At 39.9% G+C, this 15,535-nt stretch overlaps 1 protein-coding gene across 1 annotated transcript; it reads right to left on the reverse strand.

The window, feature by feature from the left end:
- Positions 1-215: 215 nt before the first annotated feature.
- On the reverse strand, positions 216-9,862 carry LOC116503353 (zinc finger protein 708-like). The gene is made up of 4 exons (XM_032209720.1): positions 9,352-9,862; positions 8,410-8,523; positions 7,081-7,207; positions 216-4,964 (listed from the first exon to the last, which is right to left on the reverse strand). The coding sequence occupies exons 1-4, from the start codon at positions 9,709-9,711 to the stop codon at positions 3,250-3,252; spliced, it is 2,316 nt and encodes a 771-aa protein (XP_032065611.1). The 5' UTR covers positions 9,712-9,862; the 3' UTR covers positions 216-3,249.
- Positions 9,863-15,535: the final 5,673 nt, after the last annotated feature.

Here is a 15,535-nt window from a genome sequence, read left to right on the forward strand (position 1 = left end):
AACTCCCCAAATTCCCCAGCCTGCATTCGCTGGCTGGGGAATTCTAGGAGTTGAAGTCCAGACAGCATCAAGTTGCCAAGGTTGGGAAACACTGCTCTACAGCAGTGGTTCCCAAACTTGGCAACTTTAAGACTTGTGGACTTCAACTCCCAGAATTCTCCAGCCAGCTGGAGTTGAAGTCCACAAGTCTTAAAGTTGCCAAGTTTGGGAACCACTGCTCTACAGGATCCCCTGGCTTCCCAGAGCCTGGAACACAGCACCGCTCCCTTCCAGTGCACTCCAAAGCCTTTTACTCTGCATCCCAGGGATGTTTCGGTCAAGTGCATGCTCAGGTCCCTTAGGACCATAAAAAAAGTTGACTTACAGAATGGCCCTTCCTTCTCTCCGAACTTGGTCATCTTGCAGGAGTTTCATTACCGAACCTTGGTAACATCATTAGTACTAGTTAAGAAATAGGATTTGCTCTCAGCTTATATTCTAGTCTAGTGGCTTTCCCTTGTCAGTATGCTGGGAGCTGTCTGGGAGGTTCTTTGATAGGGGCTGCTTATTTTTTTGGAGTTCCTTGATTGGGATATTGTTCACAAAATTGTAAACAATTTTGGAGTAAATCTATGCTGATCTGGGTTCTGATTGCTGGTGAGATGGTTTTGGTCTCTAAAAGACCCTTTTATTTTGTTGTCATATTGCAACTTAACCTGGAAGGGAGGTGTAAGCAGTTAGCTACAAACACTAGGCCAAGGCAAGGGTACTTGTGAATTTGGTGCTGAAACTATGAGATGCACCACAAAGAAAGTAAATCCAACTGCTTTTCTAACTAATCAGACATGAATACATTGCATGAGATGTCAAAGTATAAGGAATACAAATGTAATAATAATGGCAAGTAAAGTTTCTTGAAAATATTCTCTCTGTACTTGAGATAACTATTCTAACTCATGCAACTGGAATGAAAATTCCAGAAAGCGTTCATTAATGTATGTGCAGACTGCATATGCTCTACTAATAAATGATCTAATGACAGCTTGTTTTGCAATATTATATTTTCGGAGAAAAGATTTTACCTAAAGTAGCTTATGGCTCTTTGAGGTGTCATTTATAAATAAGGATGTTTACAAAATGCAGCAAAATATGAATATCTTATAATTTACTGTGTATTTGCATGCCAGAACCAACCATTCTCTTTGTTTTATAATTATACTTGAAAAAATATTTATGGTGAGACCAGACGAATCTCTGCTATCGACAGACAAGAAACAGTGTAGATTCCTTTTCAGGATTTTGGTAAAGATTAAAAAGTATGAATGCTACAAGTCCACTCCAAATGTTGAGCTAGTCTTCTGCATGTGTTATATGTCAAGGCCAAGACAGTTTTAAAATTGCTAATGCTGATATGTTAAACTATTTGCCCTCCAAAAGCTTGCATTTTAACATCTCCAAATATTTAATAATTATTATGTATTAATAATTTAATAATTATATGGATTAAAACAAGTGTGGTAGAAACAATTTACATGTTTGGGCAATTAATGTCATCTGAATATAAATTGGAGCATTGGAATATTTTTGCATAACAATAAAATCAAATGCAATGTACATAGAGCACAGAAAAATGGAGACATACTTTACCCTGGTTCAGACACCATGGCTAAATGCTTAGATGTAAAGGTTTGACATTTCTGCAGAGGAACATAATTTGTTCATGGAGGACAAACCGCTCCCTTCAGCCAACAAAATCTTTTAATGGGACCAATTCTTTGGATATTTCATCAGGAAGGACAGCAATACAGGTACTTCTCAACTTACCACAATTCAGCCCAACTAAACAAGACAACTAAGTCCGTCACATCCCAGTCTGCAAACATTTATGCCAGTTGTTAAACGAATTACTGCAGTTTTGAAGTGAATCATGTAGTTAAGTGATCCTCCCATCAACTGTTTGAAGTTTACAAATGGAAATCACCTGCTCCCAGAGCACTAAAACCATCATAAATAAATGTGTTGGCAAGTGCCCAAATTCTGATCACATGATCATGGGGATGCTGCAATAGTCATAAGTATGAGAACTTATCTAAGTCACGTTTTTTCATTTTATTTCATTTATTTCACTGTAACATTGAACATTCACTAAATAAACACTTGAAAGCAGAGGACTAATTGTATGGATTCTTTTAAGAGAATTAATTTGTCCTTCTGGGTGTCAAATAATGAACCCAACCAATCCAGCAACTCAAGTCTTGACATGTTTAGCTTTCTCAAAGAACTGGTTTATTGAATTCATCATTTGGGCACAGTTGAAAAGCAAACCAGCTCTGGCTATTTCCCACACTTTCAGTAATTCAAGATTGGACAGCTCCCTCACTCGTCACAGGTCACGTTGTCCAACTAGGTGTTCTGGCATCTCCTTGGAAACCTCTTCTAGTCTCTGGCCAGCACCTGTTAGGATAACCTTGGTTCCCACAAGACAGTAAGTTGTTGATGTCTGGTCTGACATTCCAAAGCTCTTTTCTTCCCTAAGTGTGAAAAGCTGAGAAAGAGAAAATGGTTGCGACACACCCGATCCATTTCAAAGTTGACACCTAAATAAAGCTCTTTCCATATTCGTTTATTCCGTGTGGATCTTTTGTGTTGAGCCACATGAAAGTCTGTATTGAAGCCCTTTCCATACTCTCCATTTATACAGTCTTTCTGCTCTATGGATCCTTTAATGGATATAGTAAGGTCTCTACTCTCACAGAATCCTTTTCCAGACTTCCTGTAGGAGTCTGTGCATCCTCTTACAGGAACTAAGAGAACTTTTTAAATGGAAGATTGCTGTATACACAGAACATTGATAGGAGCTCTCCTGTGCGTATCCTTTGATGCATAGTAATGTCTCTCCTCTCATATCCTTTTCCACACACCATTCAGTTGTTGTTTCTCCTCTCTGTGGATCCTCTCATGACTATTAAGATTACCCACACACTCTGCATTTATATTGTTTCACTCCTGTGGATCCTCAGGGTTGTCAAGACTATTCCTGAAATTGAAACTCCTTTCACTCTCTATGCAATTATTTACTTCCTTACCTGTGACTCCTTTTATGAAAATTAAGTTCTCCAATTAAAACAAAAGACTTTCCACATTCCTCACAACTATAATTTCTTCCTTGCGTGGATTGTTTGATGGATAGTAAGGTCTGTCCTCTCATAGGATCCTTTTTCACACTCCATGCAACTATGTTTTTCCCTTCTATGGATCATCTCATGGCAATCAAGATTGCATCTGAAACGGTAGTTCTTTCCACACTGTGCATTTATATGGTTTCACTCCTGTGTGAACCCTTTCATGAACAGTAAGATGTATTTTCCGAGTGAAACATTTTCCACACTCCACACAGCTATATTGTTTCTCCCCTCTATGGATCTTCTCATGGCGCTTAAGATTACGCTTGAAACGAAAGCTCTTTCCGCACTCTGTGCATATATATGATTTCACTCCTGTGTGAACCATTTCATGATCAGTAAGATATGCTTTCCGAATAAACTGCTTTCCACACTCCATGCACTTAAACGGTCTCTCTCCTGTGTGGATTCTTTTATGAGAATTAAGATTTCCATTTGAAATAAAGCCCTTTCCGCATTCCAGACATTTATATGGTCTCTCCCCTGTGTGAGTCCTTTGATGGATGGTAAGACCTGTGTTCTCAAAGAATCTCTTTCCACACTCCCTGCAGCTATGTTTTTTCTCCCTTATGTGGATCCTCTCATGGTTATCAAGATTATTCCTGAAACTACTTTCATTCTCTATGCAATTATTTACTTCCTCAACTGTGTGACTCCTTTTATGAAAATTAAGTTCTTCTATTAAAACAAAGGACTTTCCACATTCCTCACAACTATACAGTTTCTTCCTTGTGTGGATCATTTGATGGATAGTAAGGTCTGTCTTCTCATAGAATCCTTTTCCACACTCCATGCAACTATGTTGCTTCTCCCTTCTATGGATCATCACATGACGATTAAGATTGCACCTGAAACGGTAATTCTTTCCACACTTTGTGCATTTATATGGTTTTACTTCTGTGTGAACACTTTCATGTTCAGAAAGAGAACTTTTCTCAGTGAAACATTTTCCACACTCTATGCAGCTATGTTGTTTCTCCCCTTTATGGATCCTCTCATGGCGCTTAAGATTACGCTTGAAACGAAAGCTCTTTCCGCACTCTGTGCATATATATGATTTCATTCCTGTGTGAACCATTTCATGATCAGTAAGATATGCTTTCCGAATAAACTGCTTTCCACACTCCATGCACTTAAAGGGTCTCTCCCCTGTGTGGATTCTTTTATGAGTATTAAGATTTCCATTTGAAATAAAGCCCTTTCCACATTCCAGGCATTTATATGGTCTCTCCCCTGTGTGAGTTCTTTGATGGATGATAAGAGCTGTGTTCTCAAAGAATCTCTTTCCACATTCCCTGCAGCTATGTTTTTTCTCCCTTCTACGGATCCTCCCATGTAAATGAAGAATACTCCGGAAACAGCTCTTTCTACGCTGTATGCATTTATATAGTTTCTCATCTGTGTGAATCTTTTTATGAAAGTTAAGCTTTTCTATTAAAGCAAAGCCCTTTCCACAGTCCTCGCAACTATATGATTTTTCTGCTGTTTGGCTCCTTTCATAGTCATAAAGGGTAGCCTCACTTCTGAAGCTCTTTCCACATTTTCTATATATTTCAGTCTCTCTGTTCAGTGTGGAATCCTTCCCCAAATTTACGATCTTCTGTGGCTTGTATTTCATCTGACGTTTCTCAGGTAAAGTAACAGAAAAGGAATGATGAAGTGTGGAGGATTCCTGTCCTCTACCTTCTGAGTGGCTTCTCTCTTGTCTTTTTGAATATGCTTGATGGTCAAACATCATTTCTACTTCATAGCTTGTTGTTTGCAGTGGCATTAACCTTTCCTGATTCTCATTCTCAATTTCATCTGCTTGGAAGAAAAAAATAGAAATCCCTGTTGAAATTTAGAGCTGTTAGGGAGGAGGAGATAACATCTTGTGTGGTGAGGAGAACCAACACCCCCATTTTTCTGTAGGGGATTTGGCCGGTGGATGTCAGGTTTGGATAGCTGTTTTTTTTTTCTAGAAGAAAGAACTGGAGATTGTCCAAATATACTTTATGCATCTGATTTTTGTAAGCAAACAGCAAAACTTTTCATTTCTACAGCTGCTTATGATCAGCTAAAAGTCCTGGGTTGCATCATGCGCTGAACCATAAATGCATCCTTATCAATTGCTGGATGGCATTATCTTCAGTCCATTTTAGAGGAATATCATAGCTTTGCAGCTTTCTAAATTATTTTTTGTAAACTATTGCAATATACAGGCAATCAGTTATTTTAAAGTTCTTTCTGGAAAGCTTTTAAATGCTTTTGAAACTGATTTAAAATTTATGAAGTTATTTAGAAAGAACACCCTGTTTGGGGAAAATCTATTGTTTATGAATTAACTGTAAAGCCAAACCTTGAAGGTTTATTACCAAAGCAAAAGATAGCTACCTTAAAGGAATATTCGAGTTTTACTTATTTTAAGTTTTTGATCTTTACTGAAAACAGAGTTTACTATCGAAAACCAACAAATCCCTCTGGAGACTACAGACAAGGGTTCACTGGAATTACAACTGCAGTTGGATGATTGAATTGAAATGTAAGAGATTTTTGGAGTCATTTCAGGGAAATTACAAGTGGATTTGAAATATGGTAAGAATTTGAAGAGAAAGGAAAAGCAAAGCAAAGTAGAAACAAATATGTGATTAAAGAATGGTTGGGAGGAAAAGTACCATTTTAAATTGAAATGCAAGGGATTTTTGGAGTCATTTCAGGAAAATTACAAGTGGATTTAAAATATAAGAATTTGAAGAGAAAGGAAAAGGATAGTACAAACAAATATGTGATTGAAGAATGGTTGGGAGGAAAAAATGCTTTTTCTGATTATTGGAAAAATAATGAGTTATTTCTGCTGATGTTGAATTGTTTGGAGTGGATAGTTTCTTGTAGAAATGTGTAATAGTGTTGAAAAAGACATTATGTAGGAATTTGGTAATATTTAATACAGGGGTGGGTTCTGGCCAGTTTTACTGCCGGTTTGCTTGTGTGTACGCTTTGCATGCGTGCTGTATGCATGCTGCGTGTGCATGCGCAGTTCAATTAAAAACAGGATGGCGCCACTGACCAGAGAACCAGTTCAGGGGCATGGCAGGCCTGGGTCGCTGCTGGTTCCAGTGACCCACGCTGCCATATCACTACTGGTTCAACCAACTGGGCCGAACTGGTAGGAACCCATCTCTGGTTTAATAGTTTTAAATTCCTTTTCTGCAAAAACATCATTTTTTAAATTTTATTTTGTTAAAAGAGGGATGTGGAAGGCAGACTAAATGGAAATAGGGACTATATTAGTAACTACTTATATCATTAACTTTATTTTTTACTATTTCTTTGCTAATTAGTAAGATCAGAAGATTTAGACATGAGTTTATAGAATATTGGGTGATGGAATGAAGAGTAATTTGATTGTATTATAAAAGACAGTGTTAACATTTAACATACATGCTGTAGATGAAGGGGGAAATTTCATATACATGCACATACATACAGGGGTGTTTCTGTTCTGTAAATATTTTTTTTCTTTTTAATTTATTTTTAAATTCATTTTGTGTAAGTAATTTATTTGTATAAGATAATCTTTAATAAAATTATGTCAAAATAAACATCAGCTGTTGAGGGGGTCTTCTGCTGTAAAAAGTATGCCCATCTGCTTTATAGATATGCCATCAGCCATGAATCCAGCTTGGAAATGTTGGGTGCAAATGGTTAACTAGGAAATTCTGATGATATCCAAGGGATTTTTTCAGCTGGAAACCCTATTAAGACTTTACTGTTGACTGGACAATGTGGGGTATTTTCCAAAGCTATGGTGAGCATTTCTAACAAGGCCTTAAGTAGAAAAGATTGCCTTAAGCAATTTGAGTACATGATATTCCCTGTTTACCTATGACAGAAATAACTTTCCCCAATTAATGGAATCCAGAGCAAAGTGGGACCTTACCCAGGGCAGACATATTACTAAAAGCCTCCAGTGAGATTTCTTTGCACAAATCTCTCTGGCCTGAATCCAGCAGCACCCACTCTTCTTCTGTAAAGTCCACAGTGACCTCCTCAAAGGGATCAGAGCCCTAGAACGAGAATGTTCATTAATAGACAATCCCAGAAAGGTTTTGTGCATTTTCTCTCTACACAACAGAACTTTGCAAAAATGAAATGAGCATTTTCTTGGAGGAGACCTTGTGGCTGTAAAGTCCCCAAGTCCCCCTCTCCCTAAGTGCACAAAGCACACCTGCATCCAAGTTTTTGAATAGCAACAGCCACTGGGGAGCCTCCTGGTGCGTTGGAATAGCAAGGATTTGTGGAAGCCAAGGTAGAGCCAAGGTGGCGCAGTGGTTAAATGCAGCACTGCAGGCTACTGCTAGATCAGCAGGTCAGCGGTTCAAATCTCACCGGCTCAGGGTTAACTCAGCCTTCCATCCTTCCGAGGTGGGTAAAATGAGGACCCAGATTGTTGGGGGCAATATGCTGACTCTCTGTAAACCGCTTAGAGAGGCCTGAAGGCCTATGAAGCGGTATATAAGTCTACTGCTATTGCTAACTGAATCCACTGACTAACTTGACTTCAGGAGAACATCCATTAGCAATTTCTTCTCCTCCCTTTCAGAATGTTAGAAATGAGCCTGGAAGTCTTAAGGCACTTGAAGAACATCCTAAGAGCTGTGGTAGCACAGTGGTTAGAATGCAGTACTGCAGGCTACTTCTGCTGACTGCCAGCTGACTGCAAATTGGCAGCTTGAATCTCACCGGCTCAAGGCTGACTCAGCTTTCTATCCTTCCAGGGTTGGTAAAATGAGGACCCAGATTGTTGGGCCAATATGCTGACTCTGTGAACCACTTAGAGAGGACTGTAAAGCACTGTGAAGCAGTATATGTCTAAATGCTATTGCTATTGTTACTGATGCAGTCATTTAGTGTTGAGTTTGAGGATTTTTCATGGAAAATCTATTCTAAAGACACAATATTTCTGTAGCAGTTATTAGGTTATTCAAATAGTTTCAACTCATGGGATTAATTTTTTTAACTAGTTTCCCCATTCTTCTGTAAAGTATTACAAAATATTAATCAAGCAAATTACATTGCCTAATAGCCTGTTAGACTGTTATTGTCTCTTATTTCTATCTTCAAAATGACCTTGGAAGTTCAATGAATGAGGTTCATTCTGAGCAAGATAGTGTGTTTGAATACAAATAGACTCAGCGTTTGGCTATACTGTAGAAACAGCTCATGAACAAGAGTTGAACTGCTGCTCTCGGAAGAAACCTACAGTTACCTGCTGTAGTATCCCAAGTTGGATCCTCCTGAAAAGCAGTCCCTGAGAAGGAGTACATCGATTTCCTCTTTCCCAGAAATCTGCCAAGATCTCTCTGGTGAACGGCTCCTGCATCTGAAAAAAAAAAGCCTGATTTATAATCCACATTCAAAGGACTGTATTTATGTTACTTCACTTCTCTTACCTTTGGAATTCCCCAACACGTCAAAGTGAGAGAATTCAAAGATTCTGATTTGAAGGTAGCTGCTATTTCTGAATAAATGTCTGCCATTTTTGTGAAGTGTGTCATTAGCTCTGTTTATTTCCTCTTTTCATTCTGATCAGGACTTGCTTGGGATGAACACTGAGATGGTTTTGTGAGGGACAGTCTCTTTTTGGGAATTGAGAAACACTTTACATGATGTTTTTCAGTATGGCTTCTTAAGCATTCCCACAGATCATTACATTATACCATCATGATCATCATCATTTTAGCCATTGTCTGTCCAATTGCAGGATGAAGGCCTCTTCTGAATATTTCCAACCAAACATAAATATATCAACATATGTTCTTAGATATATGCTTTCAGTGATATTTATAAAGAAGAGAAGCAGGCAAGTTAAACTTTAAAATAAGATTTGCTATGTCATTAATGAGAACAAGTAGTTTGAAGAATATAGGCTGGAAAGGAACAACTCTTCAATTCATGCATTAAAGGGCAAAGAAAGGATTCTAGCCTCCTCCCTCAAACTGTTGGATGTCCTTACAGCCCTGAGGCTGAATTTCTCATTCCTCCCATGGATTTTTCTCCAAAAGGAAAACGAAGCATTTGCCTCAAGAACAAGTACGTTCTCAAAGTATCAAGAGTTCCAAGAAATGCAGACATCTTTTTTCTGAATTTCTTACAGAGGCTGCTAAACACATCAGGGTCCCATGCATCCCTCATGGTTGACTCTTCTCACCTGCCACCCCTTTCCGGGCTCTGGGGCAGCTGCAGGACCGAGGAGGCAGCCTTCAACAAGGGCCACCGCCTGGGCGCAGCTTTCCGCCCCGCACTCCCTCAGCCAGCCCGCCAACTCCGGGGGCAGCAGGGCCAGCAGCTGCTCCAGCACCACCAGGTCCAGCATCTCGGCTTTGCTGCTCCGCTCGGGCCGCAGCCAACCCCGGCACAGCCGGTGCAGGCGGCTGCAAAGCGCCCGGGGCCCCTCGGGAAGGCCCCTCGGGCTGCCGCTTCCCTCGTCGGTCTCCTCTCCGCCGCTTCCCGCCCCCGGAGATCCCTGGCCTTCCATTTGGTCCCCGGCTTCAGCGTCGCCGAAAGGCATCTTTCAGTCACGGCAGAGCCTCCGCCATCGTTCGCTCCTTTCCCGGGTTCGGGGGGGGGGGAGAGAGGAGGAATGCGGGCTCCGCTCCCTCAGAGTTTCTGCGCCTCAGCAGGGCAGCCGCATATCGTTCCCGCCAAAATTTCCTGCGCCGTCCCGGCCTCACAGAGCCTGGATCACAGAGCCCTCCTTCCTAGAGAGGCAACACGCTGTACGCGATCGCTGTTTCCTCCCCTTGGCTAGAGAGCTGGCCCCCTCCCCCAGTAAAAGCGAAAACATCGTTTCTGTTATGTACTGTAGGCATTACTTTCTAGCGTCATCTGCGCATGCTCTTTTCCGTTGTGCCGTCAAACTCATATTTGGGGGGGGTATTTTTTGGGAGGGGGGGGCAAGAATTAAAGTTTCTCTCTTCTCAAGAAGAGAATCAACCTATTACTAGGGAGAAATTTCCTGGCAGTGACAACAATAAATCAGTGGATCAGCGTGCCTTCAGAGGTTGCAGGTGTTCCATCACTGGAGGTTGTCAAGAAGAGACTGAACAATCTACTGCCTGTGCAGTGGGTTGGACTAGAAGACCTCCAAGATCCCTTCCAACTGTTATTCTGTTAGACATTTATGTGGACCTGTTTTGCAAGGGAGTGGGCAATTATTTATGTTGAACTATAAAAAGTATTGAACCAGGGAACACTCCAAGGGTGTGCTGTCCGGGAATTGGGAATGAGTTTAGGAGGCTGGAACACACCACTGACACACTAGGATGGGAATAGGTGGGATGGGATCTGCTACTGTTAACAGCCTACCCACTGGCTCCCATAGCATCCTTTGTCCATCACCAATGTAATGAATTGTCCTGCCCCATTGATCCACGCAACTTAATCATCCTTCCCCTTCCCGACCTTCCTGGGGCTTGTCTTTCTTCCCCAAATTCTCTTGGAAATGCAGATGTGGTTCTGGGATACTTGGGGGAGGGGGAGAGATTTGAGGAAGGAAATGTGAGAAATGGGAGTCTCAGGGCAGGGGCCAGCCAGTAAATTTATACATTTATTATTAAATAAGTAAATGCTTTGAGGAATCTATTAGGCCAGGGTTTTTTTTTTTGTCCTGTTATCTTAATCTGTTTCCCTATGGTGATTTTATGGAGTTTTATTTCCTTTTTCTACAGAGTGCAATCTGCCTTTTACTTGTTTAGTTTTTTTTCCTCCTCCTAGTCTGCAAATCTTGACATTTTATTCACCTTTTCTGCTTGGCTGTGCCTGGCCAGTTGATTCTTCAAGAGTTGATTCTTTTCCAAGGGAGTATAGATTTTTTTAATATAATAAAATTCAGTAATGGGTTTTCCTCCTAGGTGATGGACTGAAATGTGGCACTCTGTATTGCTGGGCATGATAACTGGGTCAGATATTGAAAAAAAGAAAACATGGAGACAGGTCACAAGAGTTAATTAATTAGGTCCCATGCTTACAATGTCTTAATTTCCCCCCAAAGATATGCTGAAGTGGTGAGGAGTAATTGCCATGCTGAACAAGGCTTTTCCTTTGAGGTGCTGATGCCCTTCTCTCCTTCCCCCCCTCCCTAGAAATGTTCACTATGGTCAGAAGATAACAAAGGGAAATCACAAGATTTCTGTAGCTAAATCTTAAGAAGAAAAATGCAACTAGTAAACAGTAGAGAGCACACAGAAGGTCATTTATTAGTGCAAGCTTTGTTAAGTCCATGGAGGGGAATTGAAAATTCTCAACAATTAATTTAAGTTTAGGACTTGGCCCCTTGCCAGGAAATGATGCACTACAAAAGAAAAATAAATAGGAAGAGCTACTTGTCTAACCAGCTATTTTCCAGGTGTTAATTAAAAACAGTACGTCACTTTCAGGACCCTCAGAGTAACATTAGAGTAGGAGACTGTGAAGTCAAATCCCACCTTAGCCATGAAAGCCAATTACTCTCTTAGCCCAACCCACCTCACAGGGTTGTTGTGCAAATAGGCGGGGAAAGGTATGTTAGATATATTCACTTCCTTGAATTATTTGTAATAATAATAAAAGCACAATATAAATAAATAACAAAAAACTAACCCATTAATCAGCAGCTACTCTTAAGAAAGTGACAGGAAATTGACAGCACTTGGTGGCTCTAAGCTGAGAAGGAAAACGTGGGGTGGGAGTTAATATTCCCTTCTTGGCTATGAAAACTGTTATTTTTTTCTTTATCATATGCTGAGTAATAAACTTTCTGATCTTCTGCCTTAAAGTGTCCAGTCCATTTCAATTTGCTAAAGTTGAAAATTCCAATTGTTTTTGTAATATACTTTTTATTAAAAGTTTTAAAAACAATAATAGAAACTGATTTAGAAAGGAAAAGGGCGAGAAATAACAGAAAAAGCTCAAAGTGTGATAAGAAAATAGAAGTAGGAAAAAAGAAAATTATATAAAAAAACATTCTTCACAGGTTAAGTAAAATTATATTGTAACTATCTCCAAGTTACAGCATGACATTCTTTTTTCCATATATCTATCTAATCATCAAAACAATAAATCACAAACTCACAAACTCATTTTTAATTTTTTTTATGCAAACAGTCCATAAGTAGTTTCCAATGTTTGGTTTGTTTTATCTTTTACTACACTGATCTTTCCTGCATTCAATTTTCCAGTTCCCACTATAGTTGACTTTATTGATTTGAATTTTCTTTTCCTACACAACATCAGCAACTACAGGTGAAACTCAAAAAATTAGAATATAGTGCAAAATTTCATTTATTTCAATAATGCAACTTAAAAGGTGAAACTAATATATGAGATAGACTCATTACATGCAAAGCAAGATAGTTCAAGCCGTGATTTGCCATAATTGTGATGATTATGGCTTACAGCTCACGAAAACCCCAAATCCACAATCTCAGAAAATTAGATTACATGCAATCAATAAAACAAGGATTGTACATAGAATAATATTGGACCTCTGAAAAGTATAAGCATGCATATGTACTCAGTACTTGGTTTGGGCCTTTTGCAGCAATTACTGCCTCAATGTGGCGTGGCGTGGAAGCTATCAGCCTGTGGCACTGCTGAGGTGATATAGAAGACCAGGATGCTTCAATAGCGGCCTTCAGCTCTTCTGCATTGTTCAGTCTCGTGTCTCTCATCTTTCTCTTGGCAATGCCCCATAGATTCTCTATAGGGTTCAGGTCAGGCGAGTTTGCTGGCCAATCAAGCACAGTAATCCCATGGTCATTAAACCAGGTTTTGGTGCTTTTGGCAGTGTGGGCAGGTGCCAAGTCTTGCTGGAAAATGAAGTCAGCATCCCCATAAAGCTCGTCTGCAGGAGGAGGCACGAAAAGCTCCAAAATCTCCTGGTAGATGGCTGCGTTGACCCTGGACTTAATGAAGCACAGTGGACCAACACCAGGAGATGACATGGCTCCCCAAATCAACACAGACTGTGGAAACTTCACACTGGACTTCAAGCATCTTGCAGTGTGTGCCTCTCCATTCTTCCTCCATACTCTGGGTCCTTGGTTTCCAAATGAGATGCAAAAGTTGCTCTCATCAGAATAGAGGACTTTGGACCACTGAGCAACAGACCAGGTCTGTTTTTCTTTAGCCCAGGTAAGACGCTTCTGATGGTTTGTTGTTCAGGAGTGGCTTGACAAGAGGAATACCACATTTGAAGCACATGTCCAGGATCCGTCTGTGTGTGGTGGCTCTTGATGCACTGACTCCAGCCTCAGTCCACTCCTTTTGAAAGTCCCCAACACTTTTGAATGGCCTTTTCCTGACAATCCTCTCCAGGCTACGGTCATCCCTGCTGCTTGTGCACCTTTTCTTCCACACTTTTCTCTTCCACATACTGTAACTTTCAACTTCTTTTGCAATTACCTTTTGAGGCTTTCCCTCCTTATGGAAGGTGTCATTGATGGTTTTCTGCACAACTGTCAGGTCAGCAGTCTTTCCTATGATTGTGATTCCTACTGAACCAGACTAAGACACCATTTAAAGGCTCAGGAATCTTTTGCATGTGTTATGGCTTAATTAGCTGATTAGAATGGGAGCCTAGAATATTGCACCTTTTCACAATATTCTATTTTTCTGAGATTGTGGATTTGGGGTTTTCATGAGCTGTAAGCCATAATCATCACAATTATGACAAATCACGGCTTGAAGTATCTTGCTTTGCAGGTAATGAGTCTATTTCATATATTAGTTTCATCTTTTAAGTTGCATTACTGAAATAAATGAACTTTTGCATGATATTCTAATTTTTCGAGTTTCACCTGTAGATGCCTTGAGGTTTTAATGTAGCAATTCTTCAAAGAAAGTTCTTTCTACTGTACATTCCATGCATTTATAAGGTTTCATTCCTGTCTAAATTATTTATTCATTCATTCCTCATATTTATTATAGTTGACTATCTCCCAAAACATGACACTGATACAATAACAAACATTCTACAATTTTTAAAAATTTAATATTATTAAGAGTAGGAAAAGTAAAGGTTTCCCTCGCACATATGTGCTAGTCATTCCCAACTTTAGGGGGCGGTGCTCGTCTCTGTTTCAAAGCCGAAGAGCCAACACTGTCCGAAGACGCATGACTAAATGCCGAAGGCACATGGAACACTGTTACCTTCCCACAAAAGTGGTCCCTATTTTTCTACTTGCATTTTTACGTGCTTTTGAACTGCTAGGTTGGCATAAGCTGGTACAAATAATGGGCGCTTACTCCGTTACGCAGCACTAGGGATTCAAACCACCAAACTGCCAACCTTTCTGATCGACAAGCTCAGTGTCTTAGCCACTGAGCCACCATGCCCCTTAAGACTAGGAAAAGGGATTCAATATTATAAGGAATACACCAACCTCACTGGTTTAACAGTTTTTTGAGATTCCCTAAATCTGTTGACATAGCCATATTATTTTGAGGGACTTCCAGAAGGACATCAAGGATGGGTGCCAAGGTAGAAAAGCCCATCTCCTCGGTCCTGCCACATGTACCTCCTTAATAGAGAGGATCCACAACATACATCTTCTGCAAGATCTGATAGGATAGGCAGATATATTCATGAAGAGGCCCCTCAGGTAACCCAGCTACATGCCCTGAAGGACTTTAAAGGTAAAAAAACAGCACCTTGAATTGGTAATTAAACCATCAACTAATGTACCTTAAAGATCAGAGGTGTAGCATATGCTGTTAACAGAGGCCTGCATAACTGCCCACATCATCATATTTTGTATCAACTGATACTTCTGGATGCTGAAAGGCAGCTCTATGTAGAACTCATTATATGAATTCATCTGGGCATGAATGACTGTAAACAGAGCCTCCTGATCCAGGAATGGCCACAATTGGCACAGAATACAATAAGCTGTTCAAAGGCCCTCTTAGCTAAAGTTGCCACCTGCACTTTGAATAGAAGTCATGATTTTGAGAGGACTCCTGGTTGTGCAGTCTTTCAGCAGTAACATTACTCTTGGTATTTAACAGTACTTCTATGGTTTCTCATTTCTGTGCATTTGTTTGCAAGTAGGAGTACTGCTTATAATCAAGTTCTTTCTACAATTTACATAATCTACATAATCTACAGTTCCTGCCTGTGTCTGAAATATTTAATAGAAATTAACACAACTCTTCAGATTGAAATGCATCATTAATGTTATAAATGTAGGCAATTTCTGTTGTATAGAGGTTGTTTTTTTTAAGGTAAATTAAGAAAATCAAAGCCATCGGTTTTCTGAATTCCTTAATCTTTTTGTGGACTGTTGATTGCCCAGGACAGATGCCATTGAGAAATCATGGAACAAATTCATTTATACAATTTGGAAAACTGAAAA

Source organism: Thamnophis elegans, chromosome 2, assembly GCF_009769535.1.
Source record: "Thamnophis elegans isolate rThaEle1 chromosome 2, rThaEle1.pri, whole genome shotgun sequence".
Lineage (NCBI taxonomy): Eukaryota > Metazoa > Chordata > Lepidosauria > Squamata > Colubridae > Thamnophis > Thamnophis elegans.